Here is a 15,367-nt window from a genome sequence, read left to right as displayed (position 1 = left end):
TGACCTTTAAATTCGTTTTGATACCACATAGAGTTAATTGCAATTCAAGTAAACCACATCAACTGATTTTACATTTTTTTTTTTTTCAAAAAAAAAAAAAAATAGAAATTTTGTGGGACTTGAACTATATCATTGGATTGGATCCCTCAAAAATCAGTTGTGAGCTTGGTGTCAACTTGATTATGGTAGGTTCAGTTTTGAACAAAAAATAAATCACCTGAAATAGCAAATCCAAGTGTATTGGACCCAACAAAGAAATGCAATTTCTTGAGCGTAATGACTTGATGCCTTGACAAGTTGACATAATGCTATGCAGAGTGCAGAGCTCAAAGTCCCACAAAAAAGTAGTTTCAAGTCTCAAATTAGGTTTGGAGTTTGGTCAGAAGCCAACGGGAAGAAACTAATTGGATGGGGGTATTTCCAGTTTTCTATGTTGCAAGAGGAGGGAAAATGTGAAAAGAAAAATTATGGGGGGACAAATATAGCATTTTGGAGGGACAATTTTTAAAAAATGACATATTTTAAGAAGAATTTTAAAACTTTTGGGGGGACGAATGGTATATGTGGGTCCGCCCCTATCTGAAATACTTGCCTTTTTTTTTTTAATATATATATATAGATGAGTAAAAAGAATACAACATAACAAAACAAAAGAAGAAATGTACAAAAATCAAATCAAACACCAATAAAATAACATGGAGGAGCAAAAATAAAGTTTCGTAAGATCTTCTAGTGCTGGTCGATAACGTTGTGTATGCCTTCTTTTTTTCAGGATAAAATTAATAGGAAGGTTTAGACAATCATATATCTGACCATATTGTTATTCCCCACAATGCTATAAACCATAGTTTTATCCCATTTTTATTTTACTTTGTTGATGTGACGATTAGATTAATTTTTTTAAAATAATAGCTGATTCAAGGACTAATTAAGAATGCCACATTAATAATGTAAGACAAAAGTATAGTATATAGCATTTTTCTGTATTGAATAATGCAGATGACATAAAATTACTTAATCATGCAAGTAAATGGTTTAATTATGATCAGTAAATCCTAAATCATATTTTTCCTAATTATTTAAAACCACCTTCTAGAACTCAACACTACCCCTTCCCATTTTTAAATATTTGGATAGGTAATGGCTCCCAAAAATTACTCAGCTTAAAAAATCATAATCACTAAAGAAGTTCTTTAATTGATTTTAGAAAATCATCTCTCATGGCCCATATGTTACGGACATATATGTTAAATAATTGTAACCCAAATTCACCAGGATTAAAAGAAGCATAATATATAAGGGTTGATTAGGACTATCATGTCAGTATTGTGAAAAAATTGTAAGATAAAAATGTGGTTTTTAGCATTATTCTTTAGTAAACGCTGTAGTACCTTAGGCTCACTCTGCTTCCATTAAGGGCCTAAAAATATGTTTAACACTCAAAAAGTCCATTTGAAGAAAAAAAGTACTCGTTTGGTAAACAAAATTGAAAACACTTTGAAGAGCCCAAAAAGCTCAAAAATGGCCAAAATGCACTTTTTAACTTAAAAACTTTATTTCTCAAACACAACTCTAAACATGCTCTAAGCATTTGAATAGACTACCCGACATTGCGTTTTATTTACATAATTAATGTAGCAGTGTGACTTGGGTTGTCACAACCATCGGTGAAAATAGACTGTAAAATTCTTTTTACATGATATGCATTATTGTGAAGATATTGTTCAGTAATTTGAGGCATACTAGTGAAGTTAAAGAAAGTTGGACTGACGAAGGGAAACCTTATCTTCATCCACAAAACTCAGCAGAACTGGTGGTTGTCCTCGTATCAAAAGAGACAGAGAGAGAGAAAGAGTTGTAATGGTAGCTCTCTAAATGAGTTCAATAGGCCAAAGCATATTGATGGCACTGACTGTTACAGTCAACAGGTTTGCTTCTTCAAACGTGCAGGCAGTCCATAGAAGAGAAAGGAAAAGACCAACTGCTGCAACCACCACCACCACCACCACCTCAGATTTAGGAAGGAGAGGCCTCCTCCTCTTATCCACGGTGGCTGCTGCTCCCCAAGTCACTGTCTCCGGGACTGAGCTTCTTCAAAGTACTATGACATATTTTATCTGTTTAATTAATCTCTCCCCATCACCTTCTCTAGTGCTTATTTCTTTTCATTTCCAGTACCCTTTAGTTTGGATTGTTTAGCAATTGATAATCTTTTCAGAGTATCTGAAGAAGTCAGAGCAAAACAAGGCCAAAAATGACAAGGAGGTAAACATTTCCTGTTGAAACTGCTGTGCTTTTAATGTTGTCATGGAAGAACAAGATTTCCTTTTTCAAGCAAAATTGAACCATTCTAGTTAATGGGGCATTCTCTTCTTTCTTTCTTTCTTTTTTGCAGAGGCTGGAAAGTTATTACAAGCGGAATTACAAGGATTACTTTGAGTTCGTGGAAGGATCTTTGAAGGAGAAGAAAGAGCAGCTTTCAGAATCAGAAAAGGGTATTCTTGATTGGCTTCAAAAAAACAAATGAAAAAGTCTATTCGAATTACTTCTGGAAACTATAGAAGCTGCTTAAAATGGTATTCTTGATATATATGGTCATTGTTGACATGAAAATCCAAGTGATATTATTTGGGTATACAGTACCCAGCTGAATGAGTAATCATTTGTTGTTTAAAGCTCATTTTAACTAATTAGGACAATTAATTTACACATATCATGAATGAATTCCTTCTCTGATAATCAAACTTTCTCGTTCGTTTATCGTGAGGTGAGAAATAGCTTTGGGAACAAAGTTTTCTTTCAAATTCAGTTTATTAAATTAATATATGTTAATAAAGCATGTGATTCTCACATCTATTTTTTAAAATACCTGTCAGAATCACATGCATTTGTTAGAATATAGTATTGTCATATTCGGTTTCATATTTTCTTTATCAATGTATTCACCATAGTATGTTGATAGTAATCAAATCCCTACATTGTTTGAATTCAATATACCCACCACATTTTTCCTATAAAAATGGGTTATTTGTATTTTAAAGGCATCAAGACAATAACAACAAAATGTAGCTCTAAGGGCAATTTTCTAGTAGTGGAGGTAGATTTCTAAGGCCGAGCCACTGAAAAATGCACCAACCATGAACCCATACTACAACAAGACAACCAATTTGTATCCACCCAAACACCCCAATATTAATGTTATGATAATAAATTGTTAGGGATATAGCATGCAGTAATTATCTATTTTGGAGTTAGTATTGTAGTAGTTATCTTTGTTTTATCTCCAAGTCGTAGAGTCAGTGTCATTTTAGTTATCTTTGTTTTAGTAGGAGTTATCTTCGAGTAGTTTATTTGTATTAGGGGTTTATTTTCGGAGAGAGGTAGGAGTTCATCTCACATTCTATATCTTTGTAATTCTCTTATTTATTATAGGAGTGAGTGATAAATTAATAAAAAAAATCAGCAAAATTTAATATCAAACCTTATGTTTGAAAAGGTCTAGATTTCTTTAACAAATATAAAAGGTTTAGGTTCTCTCAAAATAGTCCTCAGTGAGTAGCTTAATTAGCTGGAGACCACGTCTCATGAAGCGAAGGTCACTAGTTTGAATCTGCTCTCCCCCCTCTTATGTGGATATGTCAAAAAAAAAAAAAAAAAAAAAATCTCAAAATCTAACAATACATTTGATTTTTATACTTTTTTTTTTGGTTTGTTTTTTGGGTCCATTCCTTTCAATCTTTCTCTCTTGCTTATAACTGAAGTTACACCCCTTCTCAATTTCCATAGGCATGAAGCACTTCACCTCATCCAACCACTTTATTTTATTTTATTTTATTTTTTGACATGTCTATACATGGGAAGGGGATGGGAGATTCGAACTAGTGACCTCAATTTCATGAGGTGAGGTCCACAACCGATTGAGGTACCCTTAGGGACCTCATCCAACCCACTTACCTCCACTTCTTCAGCAAATCCATTAACTTCAAACAACATGATTCACAGATTCAGCATCAAGCCCCCTATTCGTGTTCTAAATGACAGGTCGTTTATAAAAAAATAAAGGTTAACCGACGTGTTTTTTTGACTCGATAGAACCCCAATAACAATTTCATTTGGCCCACAACTGCTCAATTTTGGCCCATAGTCAGCCTTTAGTTGGTCTAGCTCAACAAACAGTTGGCCCAATTTTTAGCCCATTGTCAACCCAATATCACGATTCATTGTCAACTTAATTATCCGATACATTGATGTGGCAAGAATGAACATGGTTGTTTAAACTTTAAACACTTAGCATAAAATCCATCAACTTTTTTAAACGAAAAGAGAAAAATAGTAAACAGTAAAAGCACAATGACCATTTCTATCACTTTTAAAAAATTTAGGGAGCAATTTGATAAAAACGAAAAGCATATTGAGAAATATATATAATCCTATTTTTTATATTTATATGGAAAGACATCATTTAAACTAAAGCCCATCATTACTTGGACCCTCTTACTTTTAACGAATCATGGATAAGACCTCTTTGGACAAGCCCATCAAAGCCCCTAGCAGAAACGAAAAGCAGCCCATCAAAAATGTATTCTCTCTCTCTCTCGCAATGGTTCCAAATTTAACGTGTTTTCAAAAAGGATCTATAATGGATAGTTGAATGCGGAGACGAAGATCTCGTGCAATAAGGTTAATCTCTATATATGAATATTCAAATGTCAAGTAAGAGAGTGGTAATGCTTTTTGCAATTGGATATAAAATAAAAATTTCTTGCTATTATTCTAAGAAGTTGCAAGGACAATAAAGGATATTTTGTTAATTCCTAGTGGTGTGAAAGATGGCGTGGAGGATGGACTTTCCAATGTTAAGAAGGATAAACACTAACATTAAAACTTATTTAATGCCTCAGGATCTCCTCAAAGACTGAAAAAATATATATATTTCTAGTCATATAAAGACAAGAAAAAAGAAAACCAAGTTGGTGGCTGATCCCTTGTAGCCACCCACAAACAAACAGACAGAAAAAATAAAAATTGAGTTGGCTCTTCATAGGGTACCATGATTTTGAGTCGTGAACAATGATGGGCTCCTGACAAAATACCAAAATAGGCTATCCTTCAATCCTACCCCAACTCACAAACAAATTGAAAGAGAGAAAGAAGATTGAAGGTTCTTCAAAGATAACAGGCTCTGTGTTGATACTGTTCCCTGCTAGTTCGAAACCGCCTTTTTTTTGGTGGTATCAGTTTCTTTGATGGGCTGAGTCATTTATTTGACTAATTCATAACTGTCCTTAGGATGGCGTTGTCTCCTTTGTATGCTTTGTCTATATAGTTCTCATTCTAGTGGTTCATATTGGGGGTGACAATTCGTGTTGTGTATTCAGGTTTCGATCGTGTCGATGTATGAATATAAAATTATATAGGTCAAGTACCATAACCTGACTTATTAAATCAAACGGACCAAATCCAACTCTAACTCACTAATTTTATGTTGGGTTCGTGGGTTATATCAAAAATTATTAATTATAATGTTGCGTGTCGGGTTCGGGTTGTATCAAGGATTCAAGGTATAAGATTATATAGTTCAACTCTAACCAAACCCTATACATGGATCTAACCCTTCAACTCTAACTCGGCAATTTTTTCGCGTAGGGTTCGCGATTCCGTCAAAAATTGTAAGGCTCATTTCACATGCATAGCTTAAGCAGAAAGTTGAGTACTCCAAAGTCAACACGGTATGTTCCTTTAAATTCCTTGATTGGTGGCATGTGGGTTTAGAAAGGATTCTCACTCTTCACATGACCTCAGGATCCTGACCACCATCAAATCATAAACAAGAGCTCTATGACTAATGTCTCTGTGTAGAGCCAGCCGATCTCCAATGTGTGCCTTTTGTTTTGCATAGGGTCTGCCTGTGTAGATCTGTTGCACTCCATCTTTTGCTTGTGCTTTGGATAGTCACTACAACCATTCTTGAAAATCCAACTTGTGCTTAACTAGATTGAAATATAAAAGAAACTTTTGTATGTATCCCTAAATCCCAAACTACGAATTGACCCATAAAAGGAATCTTCAGATATTAAATGTGTCGTTATTATAAATGGACTCATCAAGTTGCGATTGAAGCTTATATTTTGTTTGAAAATAATTCATCTTCTCAGTGTAAAACTGACTGTATAGGGTGTCACATCTATAGTTGTGAGATCGATTCATCAAATCCTTTTCTAGAACCCTGTAAATTGTTACTGCACATTCTTGACAATAGATAGCCATGTGAAGTTTTAGTGTCCACATATTTTCCTAGCTCCTTGTACTAGCTCCTTGTACTCTAGGGTGCTCATCTTTTAGCAGAAAGAATTAGAATACATGTTCTACACAATTAAATAATGAAATTAACCCTTTTTTTTTAAGCTTAAGTTTGTAAGATAAGTGGCGATTTAACACGATATCAAAAGAGTTTGAACTTTGTTTCCATCATTTTCCGTTTCAATTAAATATTCGACGTGTTGAGTTCACACATGAGGGTCATGGCACGAGATACATCATAGGTTTAGGGTATGTTCGACCTTGCGATTTCATAAACAAAAAGTGTGATTTTAAACCAAATCACAGAAAATAAATTGTTTGGGATTGCGTTTTCTACATTTTCAAATCACATGAGGGCCCTTTGCTAAAAGTAGATTCCCTCTGTATAATGTATTGGTAGTGAAAGTCAGCATGCTGCAAGAGTGTTGGTAAATACAGTGGACCTTGTTTAATCATGCTTGCTGATTCATAACATATTCATTTCCATGGCAGAGATGATAAGGGATGTGAAGACTGCTGTCTCACGAAACGGGAACACTCCAAATTAAAACGGTATTGGAGATAGAAAGAAGATGTAGGAAACAACAAAGCCCCTCCCTTCCCCTCCATATGTAGAGGAAATTGAAGCTTTTGTTTTGGCGGTGGTTGGAAGGGCAGAAGAAGTTTCTCCCATGCCTCTTCGATTCTTATCCAATATGCTGGTGGAATGCAGTGAGGCAAACACTGACCATTTTCTTTTATTTATTTGTTTATACTACTTTGTCTTTACCATTGCTTCCACATTCTTCTCTTTTTTTTCTCTTTCTTTTCTCTTGCATTTTGTTGACTACATGGAGACTCCCGTTACTGAACCTGATTAAATATGTAAAAAAAAAAAAAAAAAAAAAAAGAACATGTGGGCAAAGCTTAGAATTTTGACATCCTAAAATTTCCAGGTGATATCTTTTCTTTTATCTTTTCCAACCTTTTTAGCAGAAACCCAACTTTTTTTATTTGAATAGGAAGCTGCTGGGAATGGTTTTGAGGAATAAAGAAATCAAGGAAAGACACATAATTGTGCATGACATCAACTTCAATGACAGCTTCAAAGCAGACAGGCTTGAAAGGAGCAAAGATATTAAAAAAAGAAAACAAGATCCTTCCAAAATGAGATAAAGATGACATATTAAACAAAGAGGGGCATGTTCCATTAGGTCAGGAAGATCGCAGGCAGGATCTCCTGGACTTGTAAAAAGGGTTATGGAGATGCATATGAAATATTCCCACATTAAGTTTGGCATTTCCTCCTCATCTCTGTATTCTATACTGTCTGCCCATCACCCTTTGCACTTTTCAGCTTCCTGTCTCATTTTCATGTGCATATTATGCCTAAATTTTGTGTTATTATGGGAAAATAAAACTATCAGGATAGATTCATGGAACCTTGTCTGCACTCTCAGAGACATGAGTTTCTTGTCCTTATTAGTGCCTAACCCCTATTCTAAGATTTGATTCTGCCTCTTAGTTTTGAAGAAATCTTACCTAATCAAAAGCATGATAATTTAGCTTGTATTTGGATCGTATTTTATTGTACATATGAGAAGTTAGGTCATTTTGTCCTGCTTTGTTGAAAAGTAAGATTTATGGCTTAAAAAATATCAAAAGCATCTAACAGTTTCAAAAATTGATTACTAGAAGTGCATTATAGTCTTCGGTAGCTCTCTCTCTCTCTCTCTCTCTCTTTATTTTAATTTGTTAATGAGAAAGGCTAGAAACCATACTCCATCCCCCTCGATCAACGTGGCATTGCCCATTAACTTGTAGATCAACCCTTACTAAAATAAAAAATAAAAAATCAAGGATTGATGGACAGTGAGATGGAAGCGAGATGAGAGTGTGGTTTCTGGCATTACTCTTGAAAACGACTGGGATATGGTGGAAGATTGTTATCCATCATAAGCTTCCTTACATTTATAGACAGATTTTCCTGCAAGTTTTGGAAGCAGAATTTAAAATTTTCCCCTAATGGATTGCAACTATAGCCACAGGCAATCATCTCCAACTCTTGCTGTCATTATTGTTTGAAATATGGATAGCTAATACAGTTTAAAGATGCAAGTGCTGATATAAAGAGTGCATGGGGCTCCATGAAAAACAAGAGCTGGCAAGGTAGCATAGGGACGGCCTAAAAGACAAAACTGATTCGTATCCACTATTCATTGACAAGGAATTAATTTGCAAACAAGAACTTTATTTCCAACTTCTCCTCTCTCATATTGTTTCCCACTGCATTGCAGGTTAAAGGAAAGGAAAGAAAAGAAAAGAACAGGAACAAGATCTCTTTTTAGATCCAGTTCCTTTTACTTTGACAACCATCCCACCATTTCATTCAGAGCAACCTTTTTAGTAACAAACACATCAGCAGCAGAACCAGGGAAATCACCTCATCTCATCCCCAACCTCTTCCCTCCAAACCACCTGTAAAGAAAGGAAACTCAGTTTAAGTAATCACAAAGAATCATTAGCATGGTTTTCTTCCAACCCAATTAATATCATTGCTATGCATCCGTTAGCGCACATGTTTTTTCAATAGAATTATACAAATAACCATTACTCAACTTTATTAGAATTTAAATTAAGAAATATATGAATAACCATTACTCAACTGGTTGTTCTGAAGTTGGTTTGCAGATAGGGAGGACTTCAAGAAACCATAGTGGTCTTGGAAAGCTGTTGTCCCCTGCAAGAATTCACCAATAGTTAACGAGCTTTGCTACAGAAGTTACAAAGGAGTAGAAAAACTTTTAATCAAACCCAAGAAGCTTGATTAGGCCAAGTACCTCGAAATGAGTTGCTGAGAAACCTTGAGAAAAATCCACGACACTGTCCATTGAAGGTTGATTATTGATCAGACTGAAATTGTTCTGCAGGAAAATAGTCAAGAAACCATTAGAGAAAATTTAATCGCATGAAGAAGAAGAAACTATACTTTGATGCATGTGAACTTACCCCGGATAAATTGATAACAGGGGAACTAGCAGTGTCATCAAGAAAAGCAGTCGGTTCTTGATCTTCACGGTGTCGGTGTTCTTTGATTTTCTGCCTTTTCCCAACATTCCTGGCCACTGTGGCTGCCTTGGATGCAGGATAAAAGCACCCATTATCATCATTGAAGTAACCTTCGTCTTCAGGGAGATGAGGAGGGCCAGAAGATGCATCAGAAACCATTGACAAGTCCTCTTCTTCTTCTTCTTCTTCTTCTTCTTCTTCTATAGCTCTTTTATCTTTATAGTCATCACAAAAACCACTTTTCCCATTAATAAACCCACTATTTTGAGAAAGAAAAGATTGTTCCAAGTACAAAGTCCAACCGGAGTCACAGCCGCTGCTGCATTCTGAAGCCAACACATCCATTTTCCTCTGCTTTGCAAAACAAAAAGGGAATTTCCCTCTACAACTACAAGCGCCTCTTTTACCAAGAAAAAAGAGATATTATGTCACTCTACAAGGAGTTTGAGCAAGTAATGAGGTAAAATAGAAGAGTGGAGGGGGTGGAAAAAAACAAAGAGAATCAGATTGAAATCCTAGACTAGTTTTGTCCTGTTTCTCCCCTGTTCGGCTCCGTATGCGAATGAATCAAATAGTGGATGCATGTAAGAGAGAGAGAGAGAGAGAGAGAGAAGGGAAAGCCACAACTTCTTCACATGCTAGACAGCGAGGCACTGTGTACTCTTTTAACAAAACAGGGTACACGTCCCATTTCCCCTTCCACGCTATATAACGGACACCTATCCCCTTCAGCAGTAATGCCTTTCTCTATCTTCCCTCACACAACACACGCACATACATGCACACACACAAATAACACCCTCTCATTTGATTAATATGGTTGTTTCTAGCTGGACTTATTAATTCGGCATCTACAATATATTGTACCAAGTACACGTGGTCCTCCCAGATAGGGTTTATTGGTGTTAAGAGTACGGTTCATATTTGCAAGCTGGTTGCTTAGTCCTATGAGACCTGCAGAGAGACCAAAAAAACAAGCAAGGGTGATGAATCGATTCAAATTGGATCGAATCACTCACCCAGCATGAAAATTGGCGGGTAATTGGTGGGTTAATTTACCGAAGGCCCATTTGGCCCTCAAGCTCGATTGGATGCTCAGCCCTCACGACCGAACAAAGGATACCCAGACATCTCTTGAATTGCAACCCGAGGGCCAACGGTCTCTTCAGCGCTCCCGGCAAGTGCCCTACAGAGAATTCAAGCCCTCGTCGCATCACCATAACAACCAACAACAGGGTCCCACTCTAATGCTCACCTGCAAAAGGGACTATTTGCCGACCACCGCCTGTGTCCATGGAAGAAAATATGTACCGACATGATGCTTCCCAATCCTATGATGCCACGTGTCCCGGGTGGTTATACGTGTACCTCTATAAATAGGCAATCATAGTAGCACGTATGTTTTCCAAGCCTTTTTCGACTCCTTCGTGCACTACTTTCTCTTCTTCGAAAAATCGCATATTGACTTAGACATCAAAGTGTCCCTCGCCAAAATCCTCAACAAGTCATCCCTACTTGTTGTCTGTTCCATTGCAAGTCTCATTGAAGGAGCATCTGGCATGCGGTCAACTGTACCAACAAGCAGGAACTATGAAATTGTTTAAAAATATATTAGAAGTTATAATGTTGCTTTGAAGGTAAAAGCACATTCTATCGTGTATTTTCATTTTCTATGGAATACAAAGCACGTCATTCAAAATTTTTAAATAACATGATATTATTTACACCATTAAATATAATAACATTAAATTTTGACCATAAAATTAACGACTTCAAGATCCTTGTCATTATACTGATTTGATATTATTGAATTGCATTTAAAGGCATTTATAAGGAAACACAAAACCGTAGGTAGGGTGGTGTGTTAATGAGAATGCACAACAAAAGGTGACATAATTTAAATGGTATTGCCATTGCATTTGCATGCATGTCATCTGATTGGAGGATCTATCTCACACACACACTCCGCTTTCCCAAAGGAAAGAGGCCTTAAAAAGAAGTTTTTTAGGGCACGACAGCATGAGTGGGGGAGACTGTAGAAATTTTCTTGGGAAGAGGAGAAGTGTAAGTGTTGCAGTTGAATGGGGCTTTTATGAATCCACATGCCATCACATTCATAACCTCAGAGACAGAGAGACTCCCTCTGCAACAAAATTACTCTCAACAGCCTCTGAGAACTCACACAACCATGTGGGCACGTGTGCATATGTATGTATATGCGCCATCCCACACATATTCACACACATGTATGCACGTGCACACGCACTTCAACTTCAATTTCTCCACTTTTTTTTTTCTTTTTTTTTTTTTTACTTTTTTTAATTGTCACTTGCTCTTCCTCCTTTGGTACTACTACCAATGTAAAATCCTTCCTTTGGGTTTTCATTTTACTTTTTTTTTTCTTCTTTTCTTTTTTTTTTTCCCTCTCATGTTATTCTCATATGGGAAATACTAGGTATTCTTTTGATGTTCTCCCAACTGTAATGTGACTTTTAAAATCATCGTTAAATTTGAGATTATCATTATTGACTTTTAATCTATTAGTAATTTTAAAAGTCACATCACAGTTGAAATGACACTAAGAGAACACTAGAAGAACGCCTAACATTTTTCTTCTCATATGCATTGTAAATAAATATCAATTTAGTAAATTGGGTTGAAATTTAATCCCCCTAAATGACTTCTCTTGTATCTTTAAGTTTGTTTTTAATTTTATGCAAAATGGAACCTTGCTTCACCCTCAGTCTTCATGATATACATATATGAAGGGAGAAGAAATTTATAATAGAATTATTTGGACATTTGGCACTCATTGAGGGATATTGTACCACAATCGGATATCTTTTTTTCATAAATGACCTCCTCCTAATCAACATTCATTGCATTTGATCATACCATGTGATACTTAACTTACAAATTTACATAATAATAAGTTGTTCTATCAAAATATTGTAACTTTTAATCATATCATGTCAAAAAAAAAAAAAAAAAAATTAATCATATAATAGAGATAAACTAATAGCATTTTCAGCCGCATTATCTATTTTAACTATTTAAAAAGAAATTGTTAGAATATATGATGAAACTCTAATACCTTGTTAAAGTTTGTGGAGCAAAACTAGAATAGAAAAATAATAGCAGAAGCAAGAGAAAAAAAAAATAACACAAAAAAATTTACGGATAGTTCAATATTGCACACCAACATTCACAATTCAGAATAGCCCTAGATTGTGCTCTCATTAACTTATTTGTCTACAATACAAATGTCCATATTTATAGCGTAGTGAATAAATACAAGTATGATAACCAAATCTCCAAGATTTGATTACAATTAACCCGTAAATAGAAAATATTTTAATATCAACCAAATTTTATATATGAAAAATAGATTCAATATAATGCAACATTTATTATAATTGTGAGTAAATTTTTTTTTTTTAATAAAATTTAATTTTCTTCTTTAATATAAGTTTTAATTTTCTTTTTTTTCTTCATGTGTATTATATAAATAATAATTATATGCAGACCTATGCCATATAGGTGCACAAATGGCAAAAGATTGAAGATCTTGATTTTTCGATTGAATAAAAATAAAAGTTAAAAAAGTTTGTTAGGCATGTGAAGTCAAGAAAAGGAGGAGGAAGTAGGCAAACGAAGCTTATCTACCAATAAATCATTAATCATCTTCACATGTATTTAATCTGATAGGTCTCAAAAAATTGCTCTAAAACCCCTTCCAAGATCCACCAATAAATTAATAATACCCATGTGAAATTCCCCCTCGGATAACTCATTATTAATGGCCATCCAAACAGGTCAAATAGGGCAAAGAGTGTTACCATCAAGGCCCATCCAAATTGGGACTCTCTCTCTATCATCATCAAACCCTATCAAAATTGTTTCTTTCTCTCTAAATCCACTGAAGCATTAAGGTTCCCATGCCCCATCCAGCTCATATGGGGGCCATAATTTGACAATTGCTGATTTTTTTTTTTTCTTTTTTTATTAAGGAAACTTTAAAAAACTCACATGAACTTTCTCTTGTTTTAACTCTATCTCTAAAAGTTTAAAAACTCTCAATTATGAGTACCGAACTATTAATTACCCGCTTTTGTTAAGATTTTCAGTTAATTTTTGTCAAAATGCTCAAAATACCCATTTTTTATTAAAAACAATTACAAAAATATTGCTAAGATGTTTTTCATAAAAAATAAATAAATGCTAGAATCTTTACATTTTTTTTATTTTTTTATAATAAAAATATGAGTATTTTGAAATTTTTGACAAGATTTAACGGAAAATTCTAATAGAAAAAGGTAATTGAAAGAAATTAAAAGTTTGATACCTTTAATTGAGAGTTTTTGAACTTCGGGGATACTTTCAAATCGTGTGTACGTTAGGGGGGTTTGTGAAGTTTTTCCTTTATTATAAAAATAATAAATAAATAAATAAAGTAAACTAAAAAAATATTTTTTTGAGAAATTCATTAATTAGGCCTGGCCTGCGCAGCCCAGATTAGGCTGCAAATCAGGCCCAACTTGTTCAAAAAATGGAAGGCTGGGGCGCTAGACTCAGGACTCATTGCTAGTGAATGTGGGAGATATCCTGGAGATTCTGAAAGCCCATGGCACAGTGTTGTGACCCAATTGGACCCAATTCATCTTAGTGGAAAGCTCCAATTGGGTCATCATAGGTATGCCGTAAGCGAACAAAGCTACCCGTGAGCTCGCCCGGGCTCGCCTCAATAAAGCTCAGCTCGTACGCTACTCAATTATTAAATGAGCCATTCACGAACATGATACCAGACTTGATTATTAAACAATATATACCCGTATAAAACTCAACACGCTCGTTTAAAGTTCGTGAACATACTCGTATAAGGGCTCAACTCACTTATTAGCTCGACTCTTGTATATATATATAATAAAAATAACTTATATAGTATATTACTTATTATGTATTAAGTTAATATATATTTAATAACAATAATTAATTGGTATATAATATGTAATTATATCTACGATTATAAGTATCTATATTATATAATATAATATATAATTGAATAATAAAAGTTAATCATATGGTTATATCTTAAATGGCCTAACAATTAATGATAGTTGAAACTTGAATCAACAATTTGAATTATTAATCACATGATTTAATAAAAATCATGATACTTAATCATATTATTCATATAATCATATCGATTCATATAATTAGATATCATATACAATGACAATGTGATTAGAATAATCCCAAATAAAGTGATTAGAATTAGAAATTTAAAATTGACAATAACTGCGCGTCCTTCGGAGGACATTGTGTGCTCCAAATTGCTACAAAATAATAAAAGCCTCAAAAAATCCGCTGGCATCTATACTGGGAAAATTCCGATGCCTAAGTCAATTTTCAAGAGAAAGATTCTGGTTCGGCACACAAATAATTCAATATCTTATAAATATAGTTTTTATGGAAAGGTTTTGGTATTCCGCCAAAACCAGTTCATCTAAGATTTCTTTTACTACGAATCGTCTTGTAGAAGGACAACCCATTCATAAATCATCGGGCGCCTACAAGTCCACGTCAATCAAACATCCCATATATGTTCAAAATCATCAGAGAGTCAATAACCGTTTTAACGATGCACATAGACATTAGACGCACATAATAAAAATGCAATAATTTTGTTTCTTTTTCCTTCTAGACGCCACTATATCTATATTCAATCAAAGGTTGATTTCAATAGCTGATGAATACCCAGCATTCCACCCAAAACCAGGTGCAAATGCAAATATGTAATCCAATACACTCCAGAAGGAAAACATCAAACGAGCCACAGGACGTGGAGGTTCAACTCTGATACAATATCTATCCGATATTGTTGGCCAACCATGAATCAAAAGAAACACAAGAACAGAACAAGAACAACATTAAAGAGAGCGTAGAAAGGTAGCGGGAGCTTACCGGTACGGAGATTGTGTCTTTTTTTCTGAGAAGCAGAGCAGCGAATAGTAGAGAT

At 34.7% G+C, this 15,367-nt stretch overlaps 2 protein-coding genes across 2 annotated transcripts; one reads left to right on the top strand and one right to left on the bottom strand.

The window, feature by feature from the left end:
- Positions 1-1,771: 1,771 nt before the first annotated feature.
- LOC132179575 (uncharacterized) lies at positions 1,772-2,711 on the top strand. Its single transcript, XM_059592316.1, has 3 exons — positions 1,772-2,098; positions 2,219-2,265; positions 2,396-2,711. The coding sequence occupies exons 1-3, from the start codon at positions 1,876-1,878 to the stop codon at positions 2,525-2,527; spliced, it is 402 nt and encodes a 133-aa protein (XP_059448299.1). The 5' UTR covers positions 1,772-1,875; the 3' UTR covers positions 2,528-2,711.
- Positions 2,712-8,316: 5,605 nt separating this feature from the next.
- On the bottom strand, positions 8,317-10,055 carry LOC132179218 (protein SOB FIVE-LIKE 5-like). The gene is made up of 4 exons (XM_059591887.1): positions 9,289-10,055; positions 9,120-9,203; positions 8,946-9,019; positions 8,317-8,757 (listed from the first exon to the last, which is right to left on the bottom strand). Exons 1-4 carry the CDS (start codon positions 9,691-9,693, stop codon positions 8,724-8,726), a joined length of 597 nt encoding a protein of 198 aa, XP_059447870.1. The 5' UTR covers positions 9,694-10,055; the 3' UTR covers positions 8,317-8,723.
- Between the last annotated feature and the right edge of the window lie 5,312 nt (positions 10,056-15,367).

Source organism: Corylus avellana, chromosome ca4 (genome assembly GCF_901000735.1).
Source record: "Corylus avellana chromosome ca4, CavTom2PMs-1.0".
Taxonomy (NCBI): Eukaryota; Viridiplantae; Streptophyta; class Magnoliopsida; order Fagales; family Betulaceae; genus Corylus; species Corylus avellana.
Note: the sequence above shows the minus strand (reverse complement) of the source record. Positions and strands in the feature narration are given on the sequence as shown.